This window comes from Larus michahellis, chromosome 6, assembly GCF_964199755.1.
Source record: "Larus michahellis chromosome 6, bLarMic1.1, whole genome shotgun sequence".
In the NCBI taxonomy this organism is placed as follows: Eukaryota; Metazoa; Chordata; class Aves; order Charadriiformes; family Laridae; genus Larus; species Larus michahellis.
In genome coordinates this window covers 18,794,308-18,806,900 of record NC_133901.1, presented here as the reverse complement: position 1 = coordinate 18,806,900, position 12,593 = coordinate 18,794,308, and the positions used below count along the sequence as shown (strand labels likewise).

Sequence of the window (12,593 nt, the reverse complement as noted above, 5' to 3'; positions counted from 1 at the left end):
CTCAAGAAGAGGTAACTCCAGAATCTATTAACAGCAGTGGTAGTGAGTTCTGTTACCCTGTTCATGAACCTGAACTTGTTGGCTTGCTGCATTTTGCTTCAGTAAGAGGTATGGCATCAGACGAAAAAGTAGCGTCAAACAGATCTGCTGTCCTGAAAAATACAACTTCATGCATCTATACTAATGAGCAGAGTCTTTTCTTCTTGCCCTGTATCATCATCCTTTGAGGCTTTAGTTTCCCTGAAGCTGTCACTTCCCTTTTTCCTTTTGTGGATGCATAATGGTTATGTGCTTTTCAACTTTTTTCCACTATAGAGTGTCCGATAATGCCATTCAGGTAAAAGCAGGGCTTCTCCCTTATTTCAGCAGTGTAGGAGCAGAAGCACTTGCTGTTTGCCTCTCTCTTCCAATCAATAATGTCTCACTACAAGCAAATTGTACAGCTTCTGTGAAGTGTGGATCAAATGGCAACCATCATGCTGCCATCGAGGAGTTTGGGATAGGATCTGTTTCCTTATAATGGCACTGCAGTCTGCAGCCAGTCATTTAGTAGTAATTTAAAATGAAATCTTAGCCCTGTCTGTGTTGAAAGCAAGCATGATATTCCCAGTGGGATCTCTCAGCTCTGGAGAGGAACACCAAATATATATTGTTTCTGAGATCTCCAAAGCTAAAGAAGGAGAAAGGCTGGTTAGTTGGTTGGTTTGTTTGTTTTTTAACTGTCAGTTGATTTGTCTCACGGGTAAACTGGCCCCTGTCGCACATGGTGTGTTCTGTTGTCTAGGTTCCCGTGTGTGCGTTCTGACTAAATACCAGAACAGGACCAGTGTTTGTATCAGAACAGGAAATGTATGCACGCGGGAGGACGCACCAGTGTACTCCAGTAGGTCCTTCATCCTGGGCTGTCGCTGCATGGACTGTGGAGCGCGCAGCTGAATACAGCTGCAGATGTAAATTGCCTCTGCTTCTCAGCACAGACTCAACCGTTAGACAGCCAAGACCATCCCGCGGGACGAGCGCTGCTCTGTCATTTAGAGAAGTCTGGCTCACAGTCAGTTTACCCTAGACATCAGTCAGTCAAGTACCAAAGAGAAATTAGAAAACCAAAAAAGCATATTTTTTAATTAATCCCCATACTTAAAGAAAAACCAAAACACCCTACCTGTTCATTTCTAAGACAAACTATTACCTGAAAATTGAGCAGGAAATAGTTGGCCTAAGACATTAGTAAGTACGTGCAGGTAAACTTCCTCAGCTCTTTCTGTAGTTTATCTCTAGTTGTTTCTAGTACCATAAGTATGGGCAATTATGGAACAAAGTTACTCAGTTAAACAGTATTTATATTGAAATTGCATCTGCAGAGTGACGAAACGAGAATTTCAGAGATTCAAACCCTGTGAAAAGTTACAACTACACAAGTTATTTTGCTTAAAAAAAAAAAATCTATGTCTGAAGTCACCTGTATGGGCATAGTCATAGTAGATGACTTTCTATTATTTCTATGAGAAGTGTTTAAATATTACAAATATATGTCACAGCAGAGGAGCACAACGTCTGTCCTCCCAAGCATGCTGTGGGGCCTGCAGTGTTGCACCTCTTAAGAGAGTAATCCTTGCATCAACAAGTATTTCTGCTGCTTTACCTATATTACAGCATCGAAATTGTGTTAAGGGGGAAATTAGTAAAGTAGCAGAGCAACAGAAAATCCTAAGTTTGAGGCGTTTGATCTACGCTGAGTGACCTTTGCTGTGGTAAATTGTCATAAAAGTATTTAGTACTTAGTTACTTTTTGGACAGATAGAGGGGAGTTCTCCAAACTTCTTCATTTCACTGCCCGTTTAGACTGAGTTTTCATTTTCACCTCCCTCCCTTAATGTGTGTGAAGGCTGATGTTAAGCGGCTGTGTATGAAATCAGAGTTCACAAACATACTGAAAAATATATTTGTTACAAGTTTAAAGAATATAATTATTTTTAACCATTGGACCTGATGTTACAGAGAATATGCTGATAAATTACCAGAACTTGGTGTTGGATTTGGAAAGATACTGCTTTGGAGAATTAAACTCTTGAAATAAAGAACGGTATTAAATGGGGTGAAGAAGATGATTTTCTGTCCTGCTGTATTGATCTCTTCATGGTCTTTACTGGCATTAAAAAGCAGGGAGCATATCCTGCTGACAGATGTTGCAGTCAGAAAGACCAGGATGAGATGGAAAGGGCCCAGAGGATTTGTCCCTAACTTGACTCCTGTCAAACTGTCTCTCTGACAAGGATGTTTTTTCCTCCAGTTGTAAGCACACGGTCCTCGAGGGGCTGAAGGCTTTCATCATTGCTTGCTTTTGAAGGGGAAGTTGTTGGACATGTGCCCAGTTAAGCTGCAAGTAGGGTGGGTTGAAATGCCGTGGAAGAAGGCCAGCGTGCACTTTAACCTGCAATATTTGGCTTGTGTTTGTCGTGTCGTGATAAGGATGGGCAGTGCTTCCTTGTATCATGAACGCTGGTGTTCAGTAATCACAGATAGCCTTCTGTCCCTGTGAGAACCCTCTGGTCTAGAGAGTTGGGGTTTTTAATTGGGAAATAGAGTAGAAACGGGAAGAAGGTTCCAAATCTGCACTTACATTTTTTTTGTTTTGAAGTTGTGTATTCTCTAATTGCCCTGTTGAATCTGGTTTTCAGTTCGCGCTGTTGCCAGTAGAGAAGAATCCCCAACTACATAGTTATTAATACTTGCAACGCTTTGGTTGTGTGTTATTGCTGAGGTAGAGAAACTGTTCAGTTACCTAATAGCTATTATGCCAGAAAGTTCCAATTAATTTCATCTGGAATTTTATTTATTTTTCTTCTATGGCTTGGGATAATAGGCTGTGTCAGTTAAGAGATGCGGTTGTGCTTTGCAGTGATGAAACTAAGTATCTGTTTTATATACAAATACCTATGACAACTCCACTACACACACACACATACACACACACACTACTGCAGTTAGATTTGCATGGGCATCTGTCCTTTTATGCATGGATCTAAGACCAGGATTGAGATAATATTCTTGACCTGGTGCGTCGCACGATTTGTGATGCAGTGCCTTTGAAGAGTTTGCTTCAAGTTTCCATTGTGTACATTGAACTCCCATCTAAGATGCCATTCTGTTTAGCAATTTGGGCATCTGGAGTGAGGAAACATTTCAGAAAAATTCACATATCTATTTAGACACATCTCTCCTTGATTCGTATCTTTATCTGTGTCTTATTTGCGTGCAATGATATTGTTATAAATATTTTTACTAGGCATAGTATATGAATGCACAGGAATATTCTTATATATCACGTGGGTTAAAAGGTGTATTCTTGTTTTTCATTAGGTTTCTAGGGTTAAAATTAGAGTTGGAAAATATTATTTTATGTTTATATTTAAAAGGTTTTCCAGCATTTTATGTTGAAATGGGACGAATGGGGAAAAAGGATAAGAGCCTCTTTTCCATTTACGCAAATAATCTAGAATGAACATGAACGTAATTTACTGTCGGTTTAGCCAGTAAATTAACAAACGAAAACAAAGGGCTCCCTCTATGGTTTCTCCTGTAAAATTACAAGAGAACTGTGTTCCCTAGTAAAAGGGAAAAATTAGAGTTGCTTATAATTTCTGTTTTACGTACATATGTAACAGGAAAAATTAATGTTTTACATGTATTGCTGGTATTTTAGCTTTGCAAGCAATATCTGTATATTAACCTTTTAGAGTTTAATGTTCAAGTTAGCATGAGTATTCAGCCCTCTCAAAATGTTGATACACTGAAGAAAAACATTCTTACGATTTCCATTTTTAACAGGAATCTGTGTTTTGTTTCAGGATATTGCCATATGGGTGTTTAGCGACGGGAGATCACTCTGGCCTTATTGAGGCTGTTTCTAGTTCAGAAACCATTGCTGACATCCAGTTAAATAGTAGCAATGTTGCTGCTGCTGCTGCCTTCAACAAAGATGCTCTCTTAAACTGGCTGAAGGAATACAATTTAGGGTAACTTCTACAGTTATTTTCTCATCTATAGTGTGAGCTACAAAATTCCTGTAAGTTTCTATTTCCATATTGAGGAATGTGTGGCTCTTCTGGCACTTTTCTTACTACTTATTTTTCTACTATGTCAAATCCTGACTCAGATTTATGGTGCCTTTTGGAATTCAAACAACGTTCCAGCTGAAATTCTGGCATTTGCAGCATTTTGACTGCATGTTGTTGAATAAGTCATACTAGATTTGACAAAACAAACAAACAAACCCAAGAAAACTACGTGGGTCTCAAGTCTTGATGTTGTTGCCTTTCATGATATTTGCATTTCTCCTATTTTCCGTAGCTACTTTTTACAGTTATTTTCTCTTCAAGAAGTCTAGTTTTACAGCATCCTAATGGGCTTCTAGTTTAAACAAGTAAAAATCCTTATTAAGGTCAAGGCACAACATGAATTACCAGTAGTATGCACTAATACACTAATATTGTCTGTCTGTTTTTTTTTTTTTTCTCTTAGAGATGACTTGGATCGAGCCATTGAAGAATTTACTCTGTCTTGTGCTGGCTACTGTGTAGCTACTTATGTATTGGGAATTGGCGACAGACACAGTGACAATATCATGGTCAGAAAAAACGGTCAGGTAAAAATCTCTCCCATAGGCAGAATAACTGCGGCATCTCTGTTGTGCAAGAATTATCTGGAGAACTTTTAATTTCTTTAGTGTCTCAGTGAAATTAAATCGACACATTGTTGGAACTGATGTCTTTGTTCACTGAGAATTGAAGAGAGCTTCAAAGAAAGGACATGTAAGACTAGTGGAAGGACCAACCGATGCCTGTTTAGTAAGCAATTCTATATCAAGTGAGGCTGTTCTACAGAACTTTTTTCAGAACATCCAAAAGGCCTGTTAATGCTTCAGATTCATTGAATAAAAATAGTCTTGGAGAATCTTGCAAAAGACCATCCTTAAGAATACATGAATTACAGTTTTGAACAGCGTAGTTTTCCTGAAGCTGGTCTCTACAGCGTATCCCTGCAGAAGTGTTCAGTGTGGAACTCAGTACCAGCATAATGCTGTGTCTGTGAGTCTCAAAACCTAGAACCTACGTTAACTCTTAGACATGTATTTTCCTCTTTAATTTTTACTTTCTACTGTAACTTGTCTGATTTTATTTAAATTATTCTGCCCATAGAACTAGCAAGGGTTATAGAAGTGGGAGTTCTGTAGACATTTGCAGTATTCTTTTAAGTTTTTACTTACTAGAAGAAAACTGAAATGTCCTTATCTTTGATTCTAAAATGGAGAACTGTCTCAGGGTCTCTGAGATTAACTTAAGTTCTACTGGCCTTGCTCCTGACTTTATGTAGGAAGCCCTTGGATACAGAGTTGTTGAGGCTCATGGGCTCATCATTGGGATCATTTTTCTCTCTGACATTACCAACAAGATATCTATTGGCAGACATCAGAAGCTAAAACCTGAGATAGTCTTTAGCATGCTAATTTGTAGCAGTGGTCACTCATAAGAGCGTGGATGTTATCACTGACTTTAAATAAATCTTGAAAAATTTTAAAACTAAATACTCACAAGGGGTCGAAATCATGGGCTGTGGAGGGTAGCATTAGGAGTATAACTGTTCTTGATATCAGCATCCTGTAGAGATATTAAAAAAGTGAAATATCTCACTGGAAAATAAATTATCACTTCTGTTTTTTTAGCTCTTTCATATAGATTTTGGGCATATTCTTGGGAACTTCAAGTCCAAGTTTGGAATTAAAAGGGAACGGGTACCTTTCATACTCACCTATGATTTCATTCATGTTATTCAACAAGGGAAAACAGGGAACACGGAAAAATTTGGTCGGTGAGTATTATTTTGATCTCTTCCTTTTGTAACTGAGATGATCTCTGATGATAATTTCCGGCACAGCAGGAACCTGTCTGGGTTTGGTTTGCTCATTTGTACTTGTGGGGAAGTGGGCTAATGTGCATTTACAATACTATCTACTTCTCTACCTGAGCTAGAATATTCATACAAATTCATACGTCAGAAACTGCAGCTCTGCAGTGGAAAGACACAGTTCCTTTTTATCTCCTTCAGCAGGAGATGGCTTCTTCTGGGCTCACCTTTTTTTACCTACAGCATCACTGGGCAGTAGGGAGGGATTCCACAGACTACTGTTGGAGCAAGATGAAGCACGGGGCTTAGAAACAGGCTCCCTTCTGCCCATCAGTGCACACTCAGCGTGCTCATCAATCCTGGCGTTCTGTAGATGCTTAGGCATATAGAGCCATGCGCTCATCATCCAACACTTTTGCATGCCCCTTCCCATCTGTGGTTAGAGCGCTGCAGCGGAACAAGAAAGCACACGACAAGGGAAGACTGCCCTCTGTCAGTCCTGCCTGTTGAGGCAGATTTTTCATTTTCCCTTCTGTATCATTCTCGCCAATTGACGGGAGGGGCATTCTGAATGTTTTGTGCTCACTTTGCTATCAGTTTTCACAGGAAGAATTTCTTGACAGAGAAATGAAATTAAGTACTTGGGGGTATGGCTTGATAAATCTTACGGCTGCTTCTGGTAGAGGAAGCTGTACATATGATTTTAATGGTGTGTCTAGGAAGAATTGAAATCAGCTGCCAGCGACCCATTTCTCTCCTGGAGAGTAAGGAAACCAACCTGTAGCTCCATTTTTAAAATCATGAAGTAAAGGCTGTTAGGTGACTGTGCTATTGCAAGAGCTATGGAATGCAGAGTACTTGAAATGGCAGTAGGATTCCACTTTCAATTGAAAAATGCCTCAGAAGAGAATTTATTCTTTGAAGTGTAACCTGTCATCTTAGTCTGAAGGGTTCTTCCCATTTCCTGTGGAAATTTACAGATTAGATGCTGGACAGTGTCACCTTTGGGGACATTGAGCAAGTTCTCGAGTGTCTGTGTGATGGGTCTCTATGCCAGATCTGGCAGTCGGTTCAATTTTGTCCATGTTTGCAGGAAGGATTTCCCTTATAGAGAAAGGCTGGATTGGTAGATCCTCTATATAGGATCTTCAGGGTGTTTCAGCTAACAAATTCTGAGGGAGAGTGGGCTCTGGCATTACTTTTGGCATTTTTTGCTCTTTATGAAGAACGGTGGGTTTTTTTTAAAAGCTTTTGGTCTTTTGTACTGATGTTTTAAGGGCTTGTTGGAAAGTCGTGGGGTATTTTTGTGGGAATACATTGGAGGTTCTGTAGACATCTCTGTCCTTTCCTTTCTGTTACTGTGTTCCTACGATACGTGCGTTACACCAGATAATTTTTGGAAATCATGACATATGTTTATCAACTGTGTAAGTTCTCATGTGTTGTCTTCATTGCATGTGCTTTGTGGTTGAACGTGAAGTTTCCGCCAGTATTGTGAAGAAGCGTACTTGATTCTGAGAAAACATGGAAACCTATTTATTACACTCTTTGCGCTGATGTTAACTGCAGGGCTTCCAGAGCTAACCTCTGTCAAGGACATCCAGTATCTCAAGGTAAAGTAAGATTTACAGCTCGGCAGGATTCAGCGTTTTTCCAGTATGTGAATTTTGATTCTAAGATGAATACATTTTAATTGTTTTCCATTTCTCTCAAGATTTCCACATAGTTCTCAAAGCTTTCTTTCTCAGCTCTATGGAACAAGGTCTGTAGTCAGTCCTAGCAGTCGAAGAAAACTAGGACTATACGCTCTTCTCAACCATTCTATAATGAGTTCAGCATCTCTGCATCTTAAATGTAGTCATTTCAGGGGTGTTTTATGTCTTGGCTCATGCACAAGCATAGACCTGTAAAGGTGAAAATTATTTGCTTAATTCTTTTTTAGTTTTAACTTTAAACCCAGAAGATACCACTGATGTAGTGCTTAATGAATAATAGGTGAAAAAGTGTCAAAACGGAAGAAACCAGAATGTGGTTTGTGTCGAGTTGTGGAGGAGGCCTTAACTGTGGTTTTTAAAATTCCTAACAGTACTTGTTTTCCTGTCACCTTAGGACTCTCTCGCCTTAGGGAAGAGTGAGGAAGAAGCACTAAAACAATTTAAGCAGAAGTTTGATGAAGCACTCCGGGAGAGTTGGACTACTAAAGTGAACTGGATGGCTCACACTGTTCGAAAAGATTACAGATCCTAGATTTTTGCATTTGCACTAAGCTGAATGTTACCTTGATAAGTGTTTTTTAAAGGCGATCTGTAGTATGGACCAACGGAACTCGCTTCAAATAAGAAAGAAAACAATGACAAAAAGAAACGGGCTGAAATAATTCCTGAGTCTTTTGCACTCTGCTTCTGAATGCTTGATTCCACGACTGTCTCTACAAATAGTGAACATCCTGGATAATCAGTTCCTGCTGACTTTGCACGCTGAGAGCTACTAGGCATTTTTAAAAATACTTTGGTACTTTATGGAGGTGTAAATATTTCTTTTTATACGTTAGGGTAATGTACTCTAACATACTCAGGAGGTTCAAAGACCTCTGACAGAACTGTTCTTTGTTTAAAGTGGGGACTTGAAGAGTAAATTTTTTTTATATCCTAATCTGGCTAAAAATGATCATATTGTGTATATTTTTCATATGAACTCTGCCCTACTGGCACAGATGCATTAATTCTACTGTAAATAGCAACCACAATATCATTGTACTACAGGGAGGTGCTTCTTCACGTCAGATACTGCTGCCGAAAGTCGGTATTTGTAAGATGGGGAGGGGTGAGAGATGGAGGGGCGGGGGGGAGAGGCATTTGAAAGTAATGCAGTGTCCAAATGTTCAGGGTTGCGTGATTTTGTTCCTCTGACATAACAGACAGAAAAGAAGCCCTTCAGTAAGAGGAAAGTTAGGTCAATTCCAACCATGTCTGAGAATCCCTCATTGGTAACGGTCTCCCATTCGGCCTCTGGGGCTTTGTTTTCAACTCCTGAAGAGGCACATTTATTTCAGGTTCAGCAAGACGCTCCTTACAGCTTTACATTGAAATTCCTATCTTGGACTAGTTGTGCCATGCAAACGTACTGACTTATGTATGGAAAATTTTCATTAAATGTACTTCACATAGCGGTTTTTAGAGCATACATACCAAAAAACCCCAAATGTTTGGAAAAGCAAGTGTTTATGGGAAAAGATCATTCCATAAAACACCAATGAGAAGTCATTAATCTTTTCTTTCTGTATTTATTAAAAGCTTGCAGTAATGTTGCTTTACCAAGATATATATGTTGAAGATGGTTGCTGAAGAAACTGGATTTGTTTTAATTTATTTAGTGAGGTACCAGGCTTTTAGGTGCTTAAATGGAGAGCAAATTTGTTACGTGCAATAGGGAACTGCTGGTTAAAAGATGTAACATACTGTTTCTGGACATCAGCAAGATAGACTTTAACTACTGCTCGTTCTCCAAGGAACACTGGTAGCTCTCAATTCTTGTTGACATTTGAAAGAGAATTAAACATATATATTTACTTTTTGACTAAACAGTTGTTTTGCATAGAAATGTTGTTTTATGTAGGAGTTTAATTAAAGGTGGTTTTACTTTGTTGAGAGTGATATATTATTTCTTGTTGTTGTTTTGGGATTTTGTTGTTTCTTTTAAAGGTCAAGAACCTATCTGGAGACAGGATGGCGTTTTATGTAGTGGTTCGATTCCCTTGTCCTCACCCTTGGGCCTAAGCTGTCTGAAAAGACCTCTGCTTCTACAGTATTGTAAAAGTAACAAATGGTTTGTGATTTGTTTTGGTGGGGTTTTGGTTTGTTTTATAATATAGTAGCATTTTAAGTGTGCCATGACCTTTTTAAAATGTTTTTAATTTTTAAAGCAGATGGGAGGAAGAGTAAAAAGAAACTACTTCGCAGGTGACAACTCTGAAAAAAAGTAATTGCATCCTCAGCTAATTCACAGCATATAAATTTGAATAAGTAATCATTCCTGGACACGTTATAAATTTCTGTGAGGCAGAGTACTTGGACATCTCTGGTATGTTGTCTTGCTGAGGGAGACATAACCTTTTCCAGAACTCAAGATAAAGTTGTCAAGTTCACCTTGGCTGCTTGGGGCTGATGTGCAAGGTATGTGGTAGGAGGGAGCGCGATGGCATCGTTGTATCCGTAGCTACAAAGACAAGTCAGTTCCACGTTCCGCCCCAGACTTCTCGTGAGACTTTGAACAAATCATTCAAAGCTGTGCCTTGGATTCCCTTCTGCAAAAATGGAGGAAGTAGCACTGACCTCCAGATGCAGAAACACCTTCCCTCAATTACCACCGGCATATTGCACAGAGTAAAGATGTTTTGTGTTATGAGATTTTTTGGGATGTGACTTTGATGCAGGTTATAAAAGTACTTGAGATGGGCAGAGTGATTTCCTCACCATCTTCTTTGAAATAGCCAGTATTTAGAGATGATTAGGAAATACTACTTCTGCTCAGTATTTGTATTGGTTAATAGCCCTGGAATGGGCTATGTTATATTTGGTTGTCTTTACCTTCACTGCGTTTACTCTTGGCAATTTGTTAGCAAGTATGGGAAAAAAAGTTAAGAGGCTTGTTAAATGATGTATTTTCATGTTTGCCAGCAAAAGAAAATGATGCATTTTCCTTGTGTACGTTGAACTTAACTTGGTCTTCAGATAGCTGAGAGCATAGCACGTCTCACAAGAATGCTTTTCCAGGTCGACCTTTCAGGGATGAACCTTAGATGAAGCAGTGTTTATAAGGTCACCAAGGTTAATTTTGTGCTACTTTCATGTTCAGTTTTGAGTAGAGTACTGCTTTGCTGAGTTGTTTTAGTAAATAGATCACCACTTTCCCTGGGTTCCCGTCATCCATGCTACAGCTTGTGGCATACATATTTTAATTCAGTAAATAAATGAATAAATGAACTGCTTTGTGAAAAGTAGGAGGAGAGACAGCCTGTCCTCCACATTTTGTCATCGAAGTGGAGAATACTGGAATTTTGTCACGTCAGTCCATTAATTATTTCTGTACTTAACCTCCCAATATCCAGCTATAGTATCAAAGTGGTAGGTTAATTTGGGCTGAGTGGGATCATATTTTTTTCTTTTTCTGAGCCATTATTTTAGACCATTTGCAGTATTCAGAAGGCATCAACTGGTCAGATTACAATATGAGAGTTTAAAGATTTTGATCATAACAGTGAGTAGAAACGTAAACTTTTTAAATGTGGAAGCTTTGGGAAAAAATGTAGCTCTATGCAGCTGTAGAAAAGAAACGTAAGCTACGACTGTGGTATGAAACACCTTTGGTTCAGATGGTCTCATCTTAATTACTTTGCTCCAAGCCTACTTCTAATTGGGTCTGCACATTTCCACTGGAAAAATGACTTTTCTTGAACCAATTCTGCTTCTCGAGGCCCTCATTGTATCTGATGGGAAAAGATACCTAGACACTGCTTTATAAACAACAACTGAAATTGGGTATATGTAGCATATATATTGTATAAATTTGTTCTGTTTTTCTTTTGATTGCATGATTACTTAATGTGTTTGCTTTCTTTACCTTGTATCATTTGATTTGTGACAAATGGTGAGAACTGTTCAGAAGACTGCTTGACAGAATCCCTTGGGAGGCTGCCCTGAAGGATATAGGAGCCCAGGAAGGCTGGACATACTTCAGGAGAGAAGTCTTAAAGGCACAGGAGGAGGCTGTCCCCCTGTGCTGAAAAACAAGTAGGCGTGGAAGGAGACCAGCGTGGCTAAACAGGGACCTTCGGCTGGACCTCAAGAACAAAAGGAGAGTCTATGACCTTTGGAAGAGGGGGCAGGTCTCTCATGAAGACTATAAGGATACAGCGAAGTTATGCAGGGAGAAAATTAGGAGAGCCAAAGCGCAGCTAGAGCTCAACCTCTTAACAGCTGTTAAGGATAACAGCTATAAATTCTATAAATTCATTAACAACAAAAGGAGGATTAGGGAAAATCTCCCTCCCTTATTGGATGCAGAGGGAAACATAGTCACAAAGGATGAGGAAAAGGCTGAGGTGCTCAGTGCCTCCTTTGCCTCAGTCTTTAGCAGTGGAACTAGCTGTTCCCTGGGCACCCAGCCTGGTGAGCTAGGAGACAGGGAGGGGAAGCCGAACGAGGTCATCACAATTAAAGAGGAAGGGATCAGTGACCTGCTACGCCGCTTGGATGCGCACAAGTCTATGGGACTGGATGGGTTACATCCAAGAGTGCTGAAAGAGTTGGCAGATGTGCTTGCCAAGCCACTTTCCATTATCTACCTGAAGTCGTGGCTAACTGGGGAGGTCCCAATGGACTGGAGGGTAGCAAATGTAGCGCCCATCTACAAATAAGGCAGAAAGGAGGATCTGGGAAACTATAGGCCTGTCAGTCTGACCTCGGTAGCAGGGAAGGTCATGGAGCAGATCATCTTGAGTGACATTACAAGTCATCTAATGGACGAGCAGGGGATCAGGCCTAGTCAGCATGGGTTTATGAAAGGCAGGTCCTGCCTGACGAACCTAATCTCCTTCTATGACAAGATGACCCGATTATTGGATGAGGGAAAGGCTGTGGACATTGTCTACCTAGACTTTCGAAAAGTATTTGACACTGTCCCCCATAGAA

General features: G+C 39.7%; 1 protein-coding gene across 3 annotated transcripts in view; it reads left to right on the top strand.

The window, feature by feature from the left end:
- Positions 1-9,559, top strand: part of PIK3CB (phosphatidylinositol-4,5-bisphosphate 3-kinase catalytic subunit beta) — a 112,496-nt gene extending 102,937 nt beyond the window's left edge. For all 3 annotated transcript variants that reach the window (XM_074593226.1, XM_074593225.1, XM_074593227.1), the window contains 5 exons: positions 3,849-4,016; positions 4,522-4,645; positions 5,723-5,868; positions 7,385-7,517; positions 8,014-9,559. In XM_074593226.1, coding sequence (XP_074449327.1) covers positions 3,849-4,016; positions 4,522-4,645; positions 5,723-5,868; positions 7,385-7,517; positions 8,014-8,151 — 709 coding nt within the window. In that variant the 3' untranslated portion in view covers positions 8,152-9,559. The remainder of the gene's footprint in view (positions 1-3,848; positions 4,017-4,521; positions 4,646-5,722; positions 5,869-7,384; positions 7,518-8,013) is intronic.
- The last annotated feature ends 3,034 nt before the right edge of the window (positions 9,560-12,593 follow it).